Source organism: Podarcis melisellensis (genome assembly GCF_964234715.1).
Source record: "Podarcis melisellensis genome assembly, chromosome: 8".
Taxonomy (NCBI): Eukaryota; Metazoa; Chordata; class Lepidosauria; order Squamata; family Lacertidae; genus Podarcis; species Podarcis melisellensis.
In genome coordinates, this window is record NC_138540.1 from 24,525,939 (window position 1) to 24,542,275 (window position 16,337).

General features: G+C 49.5%; 1 protein-coding gene across 2 annotated transcripts; it reads right to left on the reverse strand.

Moving 5' to 3' along the window:
• Window positions 1-1,002: 1,002 nt before the first annotated feature.
• On the reverse strand, window positions 1,003-10,889 carry CLDN19 (claudin 19). 2 transcript variants are annotated; one of them, XM_081923887.1, is made up of 5 exons: window positions 10,508-10,889; window positions 5,974-6,138; window positions 4,016-4,100; window positions 1,767-1,913; window positions 1,003-1,593 (listed from the first exon to the last, which is right to left on the reverse strand). In XM_081923887.1, exons 1-5 carry the CDS (start codon window positions 10,728-10,730, stop codon window positions 1,515-1,517), a joined length of 699 nt encoding a protein of 232 aa, XP_081780013.1. In that variant the 5' UTR covers window positions 10,731-10,889; the 3' UTR covers window positions 1,003-1,514. The 2 variants fall into 2 exon arrangements, with proteins under 2 accessions (XP_081780013.1, XP_081780014.1); XM_081923888.1 differs by having other exon boundaries at window positions 1,003-1,407; window positions 10,508-10,887.
• Between the last annotated feature and the right edge of the window lie 5,448 nt (window positions 10,890-16,337).

The window sequence follows — 16,337 nt, forward strand, 5'->3', positions numbered from 1 at the left end:
GCCACTCCTATGTTTATATGGCTGTGTACGCACCATGCATTGAAAGCACATTTCTCTCTCTCCCCATCCCCACCCCGGTTCCAAAGAATCCTGGAAATTGCGGTTCGTTAAAGGTGCTGGGAATTGTAGTTTTCTGAGGTGCCAACTGCAATTCCTAGGTTCTTGGGATGTGCCCATGCTAAAGTACATTCAAAGCACCTTCCTCCCCTGAATGCATTTTGGCCACTGTAGTTCAACCCTCAGGGACGCGGGTGGCGCTGTGGATTAAACCACAGGGCCTAGGGCTTGCCGATCAGAAGGTCGGCAGTTCAAATCCCCGCAATGGGGTGAGCTCCCGTTGCTCGGTCCCTGCTCCTGCCAACCCAGCAGTTCAAAAGCACGTCAAAGTGCAAGTAGATAAATAGGTACCACTCCGGCAGGAAGGTAAACAGTGTTTCCGTGCACTGCTCTGGTTCACCAGAAGCGGCTTAGTCATGCTGGCCCCATGGCCTGGAAGCCGTACGCCAGCTCCCTCGGCCAGTAAAGTGAGATTTGTGCCGCAACCCCAGAGTCGGCCATGACTGGACCTAATGGTCAGGGGTCCCTTTACCTTTACCTTTAACTGAAAACCAGTACAAGTCTATGTAGTAAGTAAACCATATTCTAAACTTGCTTTCCAGTCTGTTCTCTTATATCTTTGTTAAGCAGAGTAAGAAGGGAAAAGCTAGCCTAATTCCTCTGCTTCAGTTTTGCTGCTATGGATGGGACTTTTAAAACTCTGTTCAGTCCACACCTGCTTTGCATGCAGAAGGTCCTGTGTTCAATCCCCAGCAACTCCAGGTAGGACTGGGAAGGTTCCATACATGAAGCCCTCAATGCAGAGAATATTGAGCTAGCCTGGCTGAGTATATAAATTTCTCTAATACCCCCCTCCCCTCAAAATGTGATGGGTAGTAAACTTGCTGGACCATTCAGTTCAGCACTTATAAGGCACCCCAGAATCTGGGGAGGGATACAACAAACTTTAGAAAGCTGGCAATAAAAATATTTTAATAAGACAAATGTTTAGTACAAACCATTAGAAACATTTATATATTTTGTTGTTGCCGTTGTTGAAAAGGTAGAACCATATTGTCGAGCAGTATAAACGGTACCATGGGGAAAAGTTAATGCAACCTTTTTACATTTCGAAAACGAGCAACTTTCATTTTCAAAGATGCATTTCTGGTTTTTCATTTTTCTCTCTCCCAATAAGGAAAAGGGGTCTTGGGGAAACACAGTGGGGTGTCTGCTTTGTGTTTGTTTTTTAAAAATGTCCTCGCTATAGTCACTTTGGTCTCTTGGATTGAAAAGCTCAGGCCCAGAACCATGTCTCTCTCTTCCCCCTGAAGGCATTACACGGACTGATCTCCCCTTTTTACAGGGGGCCTGAAAAATGAAGGGGAAATAAAAAGAGGGCTGTTAGTTTCAAGCCCACAGATACACAACAGGTGGGTGGAAAACATATCACGAGGTTGGGACTCCCTTCCCACCGCTCACACGGGCCCATCTGTGATGCCATTTTGCAGAGCTGTGGGTGGGGAAGACGTTCCAAATCCCTTCTTGTGCATGAATCTGAGAAGGAACCAAAAATAACAATAATAATAACCCCTGAGATACTGTGCCTCTGGACTTTCTAGCCTGCTTGGAGCTGCAAGAGGCAACTTGGCCCTCTCCATTCCACAGACACGTAAAGGAACCACCCGTCACTTGTCTCCACTCTTTCTTCCCTTGGGATTCAGACGTACTCTCTAGCTGTGGAAGGCTGCGACTGCCGGTAGTACTGCTGCCCTCTCTCTTCCGGTTTGGGGCAGGAGCAGGACAGGAAGGCTCCGCCCAGCATGGTCAGGCTGCCTGCTGACCACCCCACAAAGAGAGCAGGTCCAAATTCATACCTAAGGCCAAAAAAGAAGAAGAAAAAGTGTAGATTATAACAGCAGACATGTTGAGGTGTACATCCTGATAAATCGGCTCCACCTCTTTGTGGGGACACATTGCGGGCAAGCCGCCAAGCCTCGCCTCCTACAGGGAACCAGGCAGAGGGCCTTCTCAGTAGTGGCACCCGCCCTGTGGAACCCCCTCCCACCAGATGGCAAAGAGAAAAACAACTACCAGACTTTTAGAAGACATCTGAAGGCAGCCCTGTTTAGGGAAGCTTTTAATGTTGAATAGGTTATTGTATTTTAGTGTTCTGTTGGAAGCTGCCCAGAGCGACTGGGGAAACCCAGCCAGATGGGCAGGGTATTATTATTATTATTATTATTATTATTATTATAAATTATTACATTATTATGGGGGGCGGGACTATGTCCTGCCTTACACTGGGGAGGCCCCACCACGCCAGTTAGCCAAGTGTCCAGTCAGGCGACTTGGGGGGCATGTCTGGGGTCAATTTAAACCACAGCACAACGCTGAATCGCTCCTTTTCAGCCTCACACCACGGATCTCCTGCCCTCCCACCCTTTGTTCAGGTTGCGTCATTGGCCTTGCCATGGACTTCGGTTGGTCGCCATTGAGGGGCCTGGTAGGACTTTTTCCACTTGACAAATTGGCACTGGCCACTTGGTTTTCGCCTACCTTGTAGCAATTGTCACAACTTTGTAAGGTTAGGTGGTTAGACACTGGAATAGCAATGTGGGGGGGAGGGGAGGTGCGGCCATCATCTGCCCCTCCGTGCTCAAGAGTATTCCGTTAAAGCATGGGTAGACAAACTAAGGCCTGGGGGTCGGATCCGGTCCAATTGCCTTCTAAATCCGGCCTGTGGACGGTCCGGGAATCAGCATGTTTTTACAAGGGTAGAATGTGTCCTTTTATATAAAATGTATCTCTGGATTATTTGTGGGGCCTGCCTGGTGTTTTTACATGAGTAGAATATGTGCTTTTATTTAAAATGCATCTCTGGGTTGTTTGTGGGGCATAGGAATTTGTTGATTATTTCTTTTCAAAATATAGTCCGGCTCCCCACAAGGTCTGAGGGACAGTGGACCGACCCCCTGCTGAAAAAGTTTGCTGACCCCTGTGTTAAAGGAATCCAGGGGTGTGGATCTTGTCCGAAGCCCAGGGAGGGGCTAGGGCCATGCCACAACCCCAGCAGGAACCCAGGGGATGCTCGAGTTGATCCACATTGGCGGGGCTCCCCCTACTGGTGGTTTACCCTTACCAGACTCCCTGCAAGGCGGGCAGGAGTCAGATATAGTCTGTTGATGCCAATGCCTAAGCCAATACCGCTCACATTCTGTAATCAATGAAGCTGTGGCCTGAATTTTGCCCATTAACATTAACCTAAATTCTGCGTCCTTGTGTCTGCATTCTCCTGGGGGTGGCTTGGGGCTTTGACATGCAAACTCAGTTGCCTCAAGATGGCAAAAAATAAAGGGCCACAGTGGAGTGGCAGAAGAACAGAACACCCGCTTTGCATGCAGAAGGGGCTGGGGAACATCCATTGGCATCCCCCAGGTAGGGTTAGGCAACAACCCTAGTCTGGAACCCTAGGCTGCTAACAGTCACTGTAGACAATACTGAGCTACATGGTGTGACAATCAGCTTCCTGTTTCAGGAATTTATGGGAGGGATTGAAGTGCATATCAGAACTTGTGTTTGCACCATTATGGTGGGTTAACGTGCTGTGTTCCTCTGGCGCATTAAATCAGCGCTGATTTCCAGCGAGATCTCAGACAGCGAAGGCATGTTGCTGGCCCCATAGAAATGGGTTTGTGAGTGTGTATTGAAATTAGCCTGGTGTGCAAAGGTAACATTTACATTCATCCCTTTCCTCTATGGTCTCCCACAGCTGGCATGTGGCCCTCAGAAGGTTGCCCAGAAGGCAATGTGGCCCTTGGACTGAAAAACGTTCCCCACCTGTGATCGAGGGGGAATGCTGTACACAACTGGGACAATCTCTCTGGGTTTTGAAAGGCACACATCCGCTGCTGTGATTTCTGGTTTGACAAGAGGTGTGAGAAAGCACACTCTGGGTTGGCGCAGGCCCTGCTCTCACCTGGCGTTAACCGGCGTGCTGGGATTGAAAAACTCGTACGTCACCCGTGCCGCGTACCATGAAACAGCCGTCATAGTGCACAGACCTGGGAACAGAGAAGACAACACAAATTATTCAGTTATTAGGAATTGGGGGCCAAACTACACATTACACTCATGTTCCAGGATTGGGAGTCATCATGAGAACATTCTGCTTAATCAGATGAGGAACCCACCTAGTCCAGCATTCTCTCAGTCTCTGATTGCATGCCTATGGGAAGCTCACAAGCTAGACATGAGTGCAACGGCACTCTCCCCACCTGCGATTCCCAGGAGCTGGTATTCGGAAGCATAATATCTCTGACAGTGGAGGTAGAGCATAGATGATGTGGCAAGTAGCCACACTGAGAGCCCTCTCTTCCCATGAATTCGTCCAGTTCTCTTTTAAAGCCATTTAAGTTGGTGGCTTTCACTGTCTCCTGCAGGAGTGAGTTCTATAGTTCAACTAGGGGCTGCGTAAAGAAGGACTTCCTTTTATCTGTCTTGAATCTCCCAACATTCAGCTTTATGGGATGTTCTAATGTTGTGAGAGAGGGAGACGAGCTTTTCTCTGTCTGCTTTCTCTATGCCATGCATTGTGTTATAAACAAAAGGGTGGGGGGAAGAAATACAAGCAAGCTCAGGAACCCGTTCTTTAAAGTAGTAAATGAACAGCTTGAATGGAAAATGTTTGAGGGGAGGAGCAGCCAAACAGAGATGGTCTCTTAGCAGAGCCAATGAGAATGGGCCCTGCAGTCCTATATCTCCTATGGCTGCTGCTGTCTTGTAACACATGTCTCCACTTCCCCCATCCCCGAAAGCAATATTCAGTGGTTGATGTACTTTATAAGGCTTATCTGCAGGCATAGGACCAAGGAGAAACTGCTATGTTGCCTGACCTACTGCCCTTACTAAGCCTCGGAGCAAGCTGATATATCTAGCTTTTTCCTTTACTATCTTGAACACATGCTTGTGTTCCCCAAATCATCATTTAAGCACCAGTATAACAAGAACTTTGATATGCATTTCATGCTCCAAACCAGGATGTGCCCAGAACAGGTGCACCCGATAAACCTCTTATTGAGGAATAATCCACTTCGTTAACTTGTTTCCACAAAGTTGTATTTGTTTTGAGCCACTTCGAGTCCACCAAATAAAGCAAGGGTGGAGTGTATTTTTCAACCACATTATCTTCTGGGCAACTTTCTGGGGGCTACGTGCCAGTGGTGGGCAGCAGACCTGAAGCAAAAGTGGGTGGAGCAATAAATATTACTCTCGCCTTACTGTATAATAGCAATGTAAGACTGTCGTCAGGCTGCAGTTCCCTTGGCCACCAACAGACGTCACTGTCCACTTCAGTGTAGTGAGTGGTGGCAAATAGGCAGCCCAGGGAATCTGTGGGGTGACAGCAAGAGCACGATGCAGCAGCCACCCAGCTCCACTGGCTCCCCCACCTGCCAGCCTCAAGGGCCTTGCCCCCAGGATTCAGATACCCAGGCTGACCATTGGACTGCTGGTCACCCCTCTGCATCCCGCCTTGAAATATGTTGCTATTGATTAACAAGAAGAATGACAGGAGGAGCAGAGCAAAGAGGGGGAAGATGCCCAGAAACATAGTCTGGCCTTGAATACGGCAGCAGCAGCAGCATGGAGAAGGCACTCAGCAGTGTGGCAGCCAACCAGTCTCCAGATCTGCAGCACAATCCAGTTTCCACGTGTTGTCATACACACACGTCTGTCCTCCATCCAGGCAAGCAAAAGGGATGCTCCGAGTTTGAGGACGCAACCCAGCCAGACAACAACACCCAAGGAGAGTACAAATACAGCAGGCAAGGGACCAGGGAGAGTCCCCAGGTTAGAGGGAGATGCCCAGAGGGCCCCATTTGGCACCCAGGCTGGGACAAGGCCCACAGGGTATATATTGGCCTTCAGCTTACTTACCTGCTAGTAGGAAGAAGACACCCCCCAACACAGCGATCCAGCTTTTCACCACGGGATTCTCGTCTCCGACTTTGGTGCATTTCATTCCGATCACGCTGACAACAGCCCCCACAAAGCCCAGGAGGATGGAGACCACCATGAGTGCCCGGGAAGTCTGGATATGAACTGGAAAACAAGAAAGTGCCTGTCTTTGGGGTGTCCAAGGGGGAAAAGAGGCACCTGCAATTGCAGGGTTAAGTTGCTTAAAATGGCCCATAAAGGTAAAGGGACCTCTGACCATTAGGTCCAGTTGTGGCCGACTCTGGGGTTGGGGTGCTCATCTCGCTTTATTGACCGAGGGAGCCAGAGTACAGCTTCTGGGTCATGTGGCCAGCATGACTAAGCCGCTTCTGGCGAACCAGAGCAGCGCACGGAAACGCCATTTACCTTCCCACCGGAGCGGTACCCATTTATCTACTTGCACTTTGACGTGCTTTCGAACTGCTAGGTTGGCAGGAGCAGGGACCGAGCAACGGGAGCTCACCCCGTCATGGGGATTCGAACCACCGACCTTCTGATCGGCAAGTCCTAGGCTCTGTGGTTTAACCCACAGCGCCACCCGCATCCCTTCAAAAATGTCCCATAGGGTTGCCATATTTTGAAGAGCAAAAGACAGGTCACATTTGCCGACTTCTACTTTTAACTATAGGGACGCGGGTCAGTCACGACGGGACCTAATGGTCAGGGGTCCCTTTACCTTTACCTTTACTTTTAACTATGGATCACTAAAAAGCGGGTGACGATGTGGTCTAAACCACTGAGCCTCTTGGGCTTGCTGATCAGAAGGTTGACAGTTCGAATCCCCACAACCAAGTGAGCTCCTGTTGCTCGGTCCCAGCTCCTGCCAGCCTAGCAGTTTGAAAGCACGCCAGTGTAAGGGTTTACCTTTCCAGCGGAAAGGTAAATGGCATTTCTGTGCGCTCTGGCTACTGTCATGGTGTTCAGTTGTGCTTGAAGTGGTTTAGTCATGCTGGCTACATGACCCAGAAAGCTGTCTGGCATGAAAGCGAGATGAGCACCACACTCCATAGTCGCCTTTGACTGGACTTAACCTTCCAGGGGTCCTTTACCTTTACCTTTTTACCTCTACCCATGAAAAAGAGGATGTGACCTGGAAAAAGAGGACACATGGCAACCCTTCCAGGAACTAATTTTTAACAAAGGCATTTCATTTCATTCCCAATTAAGAGTGCCTTGTTCCAACCTCTGATGTATGGGCAAAGGGCTCCCTTACCTGTTAAAGGCCTCTTTGACATATTGGCTAAAGGCTCTTTACAGCTCTACCCAATGACTCTCACCCATTGACACATAGGCAAAGGGCTCCTTTAACAGTTATATGCAACACGGATGAAAAAGCTCTGACACAGAGGCAAAGTGCTATTTAACCCGGGCTCTACACCTTGAATCAGATCCACTGGCACACAGGCCAAAGGCTCCATCTGCTCTGAAAGGGGTCTCCAATGCAGAGGATAACAGACTCTCTCACACTGACACATGGGCGCCATTTTGAATCCATCTGTCAGGCCCAAACTCTGCCAATTTGATTGCCTCTGAAGATTTCCTAATTCCAGTTTGGCATGATGGGCTCCCGATAGTGAGGAGTGGGTTTTGGTCTCTGTTTCTTAGATTCCTGGGGCAACACCGGGTGTACTGCCAGCTAATAAATAATAGTTAATCCTCAGCAAGCAGTTGCACCCATGCAAGAACACGCACAGTTACTGTTTTAGATCTTCGCTCTGTTAGGGGTTGCTTTGCCCATGCAAAGCACTTAGAGAAGAGAGCTGGTAGCAGAGCGATCTGTTGAAGAAACAGCATCCCTACTGACTGGTAGCTTTCCCCCTCCAGGGGGTCTTCCACAATCAAATTGCATTAGTCAAAGCTGGCCCATCTATGAGGCGAAGCGAGGCCGTTGCCTCAAGGCGGCAGGCTCCAGACAGCCACAAGGAGTGGCAGATCCAGCTGCCAGGGCGTGTGTACCCTGACTGTCAGGCTCCTTTTCCACTGCATGCCCACCTGGCAGGCTGGCACACAACAGCGGGCACACAGCAGTGGAGAAAGCATTTTCCACTTTAGCAGCAAAACGTCCTGGCCTGGCCCTGGCATTAATGTTGGGTTTATTCTGGAAAGTCCATACACCACTCCTCTTTACAGTGGTACCTCGGGTTACATACGCTTCAGGTTACAGGCGCTTCAGGTTACAGACTCCACTAACCCAGAAATAGTACCTCGGGTTAAGAACTTTGCTTCAGGATGAGAACAGAAATCGTGCTCCGGCACCACGGCGGCAGCAGGAGGCCCCATTAGCTAAAGTAGTGCTTCAGATTAAGAACAGTTTCAGGTTAAGAACAGACCTCCAGAACGAATTAAGTACTTAACCCGAGGTACCACTGTATTGTTTTTCTTCTTCAATGCATCTCCAACATTACTGCATGGAGGGGTGCTCTTGCAGAACAATGACAGTGGGACTCACCCTCCCACCGTGGATACTGAATACTGCAAAATAATAATTATCAATAGTAATAGTTTGTATCCAGAGTTAGTCCAACTCAGAGTAAACCCGCTGAAGTTAGTAGGCATGGCTAACTTAGGTTCATTACCGCATTGGCCCGAATGTAAGCCTCACTTTCCCCCCATATTGCAACTGTGGAAAGTCAAAGTGTGGCTTATAGTCACGACATTACGGTATGCAGCCAGGAGCAGCGAGGAATGAAGAGGCTTATATTTGGGTATTTTCCCTTCTTTTCTTTCCCCCTCTCCAATTTGAAAGGTCTGGCTTATATTCGGGTGCGACTTATATTCGGGCCAATATGGTAATTGCAATGGGTAGCACTTACTTGGAGGCAGCCCCCAAATAGTAAACAGCTACCACTGTCACCCCGTGGCTTCCTTCGAGGCAAGGTTCACCAGGGGTCACTTCCAGCACCTTTATATGATGCCAAGGCTCAACATGGATACGAAATAGCACTAAATGTTAAACAATAATAAATATCACCTTGAGCCTTCCCTTGAGACAAGGCTCACCAGAGGTCACTCGCAATGCCTTTATATGATGCCAAGGTTTGGCTTGGATATGAAAGAATATGAAAGCTAATACTGTAATAAAAATAAAAGCAAAAGAGGAGGAGGAGATATCAACTGTGTGGCATTTTCACATTAACAACAACACAAGGAGCCCCGACAATTATAGACTGGCATGCCAAGCTACAAGAATTTGCTGAAATGGCACAGCTGACAAATAGCCTGAGAGGCAACTCAAAACAAAAATTTATGGAAAAGCAGGATAGATATAAGATATATGTTCAAAAATACAGTAAAGGTTCACTATCTATGCAAGCATTCGATTGACGTTGGGGAGAGACTGAGTTGAGGAACAAGACCAAGGGTGCAGATTGATATAGGAATGTATTAGGTAAAATGTAAAGAAATATACAATAATAAGAGTACATTCATTTGTAAAGGGGGAAAAAAGTAATATACCACGGGATAGACAGGAAGTCCAAAGTGTTGATATATGATTTTGGAATAAGTTTGGAATAGCTTTTTCTTTTTGGTTTTTTTTTCCCCTTTCCCCTTTCTCTTTATGCATATAAAGTATACGTACAGGTTGAAAATTACAGTATAATAAGTTTTGTGATGTAATATGGCAATGCCTGCCAATGTAACGTAAGAACTAATCAATCAATCAATCAATCAACAACACAGGTCGCTGCCCCTAAATTCAATTCAATGCACCGGAGACAATCGAAGGCAATTGTGAGGGGGGAGCTTTTCTTTTCTATGTTAGGAGAAGATAGAAGCAGAGCTCTCAGCCGCCACCACTCCTTAGCTAAAACCCACCACATACAAACACGCAGCATATTTGAGTGGCAAGGGGTTCCAGATCCGTAGATGCTGCCATGGGTGTAGCCAGGATTTATGGGGGGCGGCGGCAGGACACCCACCTGTTATCAACCTCTTCTTAGCAGATTCGGAATCAAGTGTCTCAACAACAGTAGTTTTAAATTTCTCTTGACCAACCCCCCCAAGTGCTCAGAAAAAAAAATCTGTCCAAATCTTTCTACAGTGTCCACTTTTAGTAAATTGCTTTTATTCATTTACAGTGGTACCTCGGGTTAAGAACATAATTCGTTCCGGAGGTCCGTTCTTAACCTGAATCTGTTCTTAACCTGAAGCACCACTTTAGCTAATGGAGCCTCCCTCTGCCACCGCCACGCGATTTCTGTTCTCATCCTGAAGCAAAGTTCTTAACCCGAGGTGCTATTTCTGGGTTAGCGGAGTCTGTAACCTGAAGCGTCTGTAACCCGAAGTACCACTGTACTTGATTTAGAGGGGGTACCTCGGGTTACAGACGCTTGGAGGCTGCGCTACATCCCGTCAGGCGACAGCCCCGCTTCCCGTACCCACCCGCAGGCTGCCTGCTGGACGCCAGCGAGGCGCAACCGTAGCCCCGGCTCTCTCCCTGTGCGCCCGCCCCCCATGCACCCTTGGGACGCACCGTCGAGCGAGAGCAACGACTCGTGGAGCTTGCACTGGACCTGCCCGGTGCTCTGCGAGGCGCAGCTCATCCAGAGGCCCTCGTACAGCCCGACGGCCGTGATGATGGCGTCCCCGGCGTAGGAGCTCTGCTTCCACTGGGGCAGCGCCGACGAGCAGATGGAGCCCACCAAGCCGGCCAGGGCCATGAAGTAGCCCACCAGCTGGAGCCCCGCGCTGGCCATGGAGAGAGGGAGAGGACCACGGGGAGAGACGGCAGGAGGAGGAGGAGTAGAGGGCTCGCCTCTTCCGACGGGGCGATCTGCGGCAGCGACTGCAGCGGCGGCCGACGATGCCAGGGGCCGCCCCCGCGAGGGAACACGCTCTGGCAGGGGACGAGCTCGCCCGCCCGCGCTCCCTTGCTCTCGTCCTCTCTCTCCCCCCACCCTATAGCAAGGCTGGCCCCGGAGCGGGAGGAGCCAGCCCTCCAGTCCAGGCAGCCTGAGCTCCGCTGGGCCCTTCGCAGCGATGAGCAAAAGGAAGAACCTCAGAATGGTACAGTGGTACCTCAGGTTACAGACGCTTCAGGTTACAGACTCCGCTAACCCAGAAATAGTACCTCGGGTTAAGAACTTTGCTTCAGGATGAGAACAGAAATCGTACGACGGCAGTGGGAGGCCCCATTAGCTAAAGTGGTGCTTCAGGTTAAGAATAGTTTCAGATTAAGTACAGACCTCCAGAATGAATTAAGTTCTTAACCCGAGGTACCACTGTAGTTGGAAGGGACCCCAACCCCAAGGCAGCAGGTTCTAAGTGCCAAGGGATGTGAGTAAATTTGTAGAGGATCAGGCTGTAAGGAACATTCTCACGCACACATTAGAATGATGCCCAAGGGCTCCCCCCCCCCACACAGATATGCAGCGAAAACTGGTGCATGCCAGGGGTATCTATTTGAATAAAATATTTGGGGGCAGGCAGGTATGGGCATAGCCAGGAATTAGGGAGGGGGCAGGACACCCACCTGTCATCATCCTCTGTCTTGCTCTGCCTAGCAGATTTGGAATGATATTTCTCAACATCTGTTGTTTTAAATGACTTTATTTTGCCCCCAAGTGTTCAGAAAAATCTATCTGAACCTTTCTACAATTTCTACTTTTAGCTAAGGCTTTTTAAAAATTTATTTATTTTTACTTGATTTAGGTAGGGGGCAGCTGCCCTTCCTGCTTCCCTGGCTACACCCATGGGGATCACATATTCAATCAGAAGTTGCAGCACACATACACATTTGAATGTGGCACTGTGGTTTAAACCACTGAGCCTAGAGCTTGCCGATCAGAAGGTTGGCAGTTCGAATCCCTGCAACGGGGTGAGCTCCCGTTGTTTGGTCCCAGCTCCTGCCAACCTAGCAGTTCGAAAGCATGTCAAGTGCAAGTAGATAAATAGGTACCGCTCTGGCGGGTAGGTAAACGCATTTCCATGCGCTGCTCTGGTTCACCAGAAGTGGCTTAGTCATGCTGGCCACATGACCCGGAAAAGCTGTCTGCAGACAAACACCGGCTCCATTGGCCTATAGAGCGAGATGAGCGCCGCAAACCCAGAGTCGTCCGCAACTGGACCTAACGGTCAGGGGTACCTTTACCTTTTTACCCATCAACTGGGGAGGGTGAGGGACAGTGCCAGATTATCAAATTGGAAGAGTAGGCACCGTCCTATGGACCCCACACTTTTGAGGGGCCCCACAACAAGAAATCGAAATAGCGTTGATTTGATCTTGAAAGAAAATTACAGTCAAACTGAGTAGAAGCTTTGAGATAACTTGCAAGGGGCCCCCTGAGATTTTGACTGCCATGGGGCCTCCATAGGGTTTAACCCAGCACTGGGGGGGGGGCTCTCAAATATTTTATTGGGGGGGCAAAGGGAGCTGGCTCCTGTGGTACATGGGCACCATTGAAGTCAGTGTCAGGTGCCTTGTTTAGCAGGATCAGGGCCTCCGAACACAATGGCATTTGGAAAGTTTGACCTGCCCCCCTCTCCTTTCTTCAACTCCTGCCCTTTGTCTAGTAAAGTAGCCCTGAGCTGCATGCTAATGAGCATAACCTTTCCCTCTCCTTGTCCAAAGGCTCGCTTTGTGCCTAGGCCCCGTATGTGGGGGGCGCTTGGCATTTGGGCTAGGAATCCGGGTGGGCTCTGTCCGTAAACAAAAAACCTCATTGACACGAGATGGTTGGGAGTGTTTGGCTTCCTGCTGATTACATTGACTCTCCCAACCCTGCAAGTATGTGTGTAAAAGAAAGAATGCTTAAAAAAAATAAAAATAATCCTGGTGAAAAAAACAAAAACCACAGTCACAAACAGACTATATCTTGCAGTTCAGTGCACGCAGCCTCTGCTGCCCCCAGCGTGAATCCTGGCCCGAGGCCAGAACTCAATTCGCGCCCTGCGCATTCCTGCCTAAAGCAGTTTGGAAAATTGCTCTGCAGGGTTGCCTTTGAGAGAATTGCTGGTGCGCTCCACCAAGACACATGATTTTCAGAAGTCGGTATGCATGGAGTAGAGAAAGCAAAGAGCAAAACGTTTCCTTCCCTCTTCATTAACACCAGAACTCCAATAGGCACTGGATGAAATGGAATGTTCGAGGAGGGATAAAGGAAAGCACTTTGTTGTGCAGCGCTCGGTTAATCTGCGGAACTCCCTCCCACAAGGAGGCAGCGATGGCCAGCAACATGGGTGGCTGTAAAAGAGGACCAGACAAATTAATAGGAAAAGGTTATTAATGGCGACTCTCCTACAGTGGCGTAGCGTGGGGGTGCAGGAGGGGCTGGCCGCACTGGGTGCAACATCTGGGGGGGGGGCGCTCGCACTCGCAGCTCTCTGTCCCTACTAAAATCCACAGGTTAGGGTGCGCAAATTACTTGCCTTGCCCCGGGTGCTGATACCCCACGCTACGCCACTGCTCTCCTGCCAACCTAGCAGTTTGAACCACGTCAAAGTGCAAGTAGATAAATAGGTACTGCTCCAGCGGGAAGATAAATGGCACTGCTCTGGTTCGCCAGAAGCAGCTTAGTCATGCTGGCCACATGACCCAGAAGCTGTACGCCAGCTCCCTCGGCCAATAAAGTGAGATGAGCGCCGCAACCCGAGTCGGCCACGACTGGACCTAATGGTCAAGGGTCCCCCTTTACCTATTAATAGCGACTAGCCATGATGGCCACAATCTGCCTCCATGGTTGGAGGCAACAGTGCTTCTGAAACCACAGAAGGCGGAGAGGGCTCTTGTGCTCAGGTCCTGCTGCATCTGGTGGCTACTGTGAGAACAGGATGCTGGGTATAGGAGCCATTTGCCTGATCCAGTAGGCTCTTCTTAATGTTCTTATGCCCAAGGGGAAGGCCTTTTGGAGAAGCCTCAACGTGGGGCTACCCTCTAAGATCACAGAATCATAGAGTTGGAAATCCCCAGAATCTCCGCCGAAAGAGGATGGCACGTTAGCAGACCTGGGGAAGACTCTGGAGAAGTGGGCGAGATATCATCGGAGTTGATATAATGCACCAGTCTTGCATCCTTCCTTGAGAGAGGGGCATAGTTGAGGAGCAGGAAACCCACTTTGCATCCAGAAGGTTAAAGGTTCCACACCTGGCATTAACATGGTATAAGGCAACGTCCTTACATGGCTCAAAGGAAGATACCTGCACTGAGTGCAGAAGGTCCCATGCTGCAACAGCTTTACCCTCCCAGCCTTACCTATGTTCCTACGAGGGAGAGGGTTGTGTGTAACTGTGTGTGACAATTGTGCAGCTGGAATACAGTCTGTTGCCACATTTAGAGAGGTAAGACTACCGCTTGGACTACTGCAATGCGCTCTGCATGGGGCTACCTTTGAAGGTGACTTGGAAACTGCAATTAATCCAGAATGCGGCAGCTAGACTGGTGACTGGGAGTGGCTGCCGGGACCATATAACACCGGTCCTGAAAGATCTTCATTGGCTCCCAGTATGTTTCTGAGCACAAGTCAAAGTGTTGGTGCTGACCTTTAAAGCCCTAAACTGCCTTGGCCCTGTATACCCGAAGGAGCATCTCCACCCCCATCATTCTGAGGGCCTTCTGGTGGTTCCCTCGCTGCCAGAAGTGAGGTTACAGGGAACCAGGCAGAGGGCCTTCTCGGTAGCATTGCCCGCCCTGTGGAACGCCCTCCCAGCAGATGTCAAGGCAATGAACAACTATTTTACTTTTAAAAGACAACTGAAGGCGGCCCTGTTTAGGGAAGTTTTTAATGTCTGATGCTGTATTGTTTTTGGTATTCGGTTGGAAGCCGCCCAGAATGGGTGGGGTATAAATTATTATTATTATTATTATTATTATTAATCATATCAACTGACCTGCCCACCTTTAACACCCAGCCCTTGTCCACCCCTGGAATGTGGCGCCCAGACCCTTCTCCATAAGGGAATATGGCCCCCGGGCTGCAAAAGCTCCCCACTTCCTTAGAGCACTTGGATTCTTCTCCTTTCCTTTTTTGCAACATTCCCGGCTGTGAGATAATTACTTTTGGGGGCCCACCAAAACATCATGCACCCAAAAAGCTGTTGAGGAGACTCAAACCACAATCTGATTCCCCATCCCCACAGCTGAGAAATGGCCCCTGGCCGAGAGTTGCCCTCTGGGCTTGGTCCTCGCCTGCCTTCCTCTCTCTCCTCCACCTCTGAGCTGCAAATATTTAACTCTCCCTGCTCATTAGCAATCTGCTCACGCTTTGCAACCTGGCTTTCACCTTCTTTCCTCGCAAGGAGAGCGTGGCGGATTCTCATGTGCTGCGAGGAGGCAGCGTAGACATGATATGAGGTTTATAGAACAATGTCTGGCTTGGAGGAACCAGAGAGATATTCTCCCCACACGCTTATTCAGTTGTAATGCCCAAAAACAGACAGAGGACAGTCAGAAAGGCAGAGGGGCTGTTACTCTATATTTGAAGTGCGGTGAGGTCCAAATCCAGCTTAAAGGTAAAGATAAAGGGACCCCTGACCATTAGGTCCGGTCGTGGCTGACTCTGGGGTTGCGGCGCTCATCTCGCTTTATTGGCTGAGGGAGCCAGCGTACAGCTTCTGGGTCATGTGGCCAGCATGACAAAGTTGCTTCTGGCGAACCAGAGCAGCGCACAGAAACACCGTTTACTTTCCCGCCAGAGCAGTACCTATTTATCTACTTGCACTTTGACGTGCTTTCGAACTGCTAGGTTGGCAGGAGCAGGGACCGAGCAACGGGAGCTCACCCTGTCACGGGGATTTGAACCGCTGACCTTCTGATTGGCAAGTCCTAGGCTCTGTGGTTTAACCCACAGCGCCACCCGCATCCCTTAGCTTAAAGGTAGAGAACCCCAAAGAGGAATAGGAGTGAGCCTCACAGGTGCTCTCCATAGCTGACACCTGGTCAGTGCACAGAGGATGCCTGTACACAGTTTTCCCCTATGTGGTACACAAGAATCTGTCTTATGGAGTCAGATGGCTGGTTCATTTAGTTTATTATTGTCTGTACTGACTGGCAGGAGCTGTCCAGGATTTCAGGCAGGGGACATTCCCAACCCTACCTGGAATGCCAGGTGCATCTGAGAGCAGATGCACTAGCCCTGACCTCTTGTCCTTCCCTTAAACATAAAGATTTTTGTCCTCCTGTTTCTGGATAGACTGATTTATATAGGAAGATGCTTTCTGCTAAACAAGACCACTGGTCTGTGTTTAGCTCAGTGTTGTCTATGTTGTTTGGAAGTGACTCTCTTGAGTTTACCCTCCCAGCCTTACCTGGGAGATCAAACCCAGGACCTTTTGCACGTGAACCACTTGCTTTGCTGCGATAGCCCCTT

Bases quoted from the DNA above. Each gene is read 5' to 3' on its own strand.
- CLDN19 (XM_081923887.1), bottom strand. From the start codon at position 10,730: ATGGCCAGCGCGGGGCTCCAGCTGGTGGGCTACTTCATGGCCCTGGCC. The intron at 4,101-5,973 runs GTAAGTAAGCTG...CTCTGTTCCCAG, and splicing joins TGTCTTCTTCCTACTAGCAG to GTCTGTGCACTATGACGGCT. The intron at 1,594-1,766 runs GTACGTCTGAAT...GTTCCTTCTCAG, and splicing joins CAGCCTTCCACAGCTAGAGA to ATTCATGCACAAGAAGGGAT.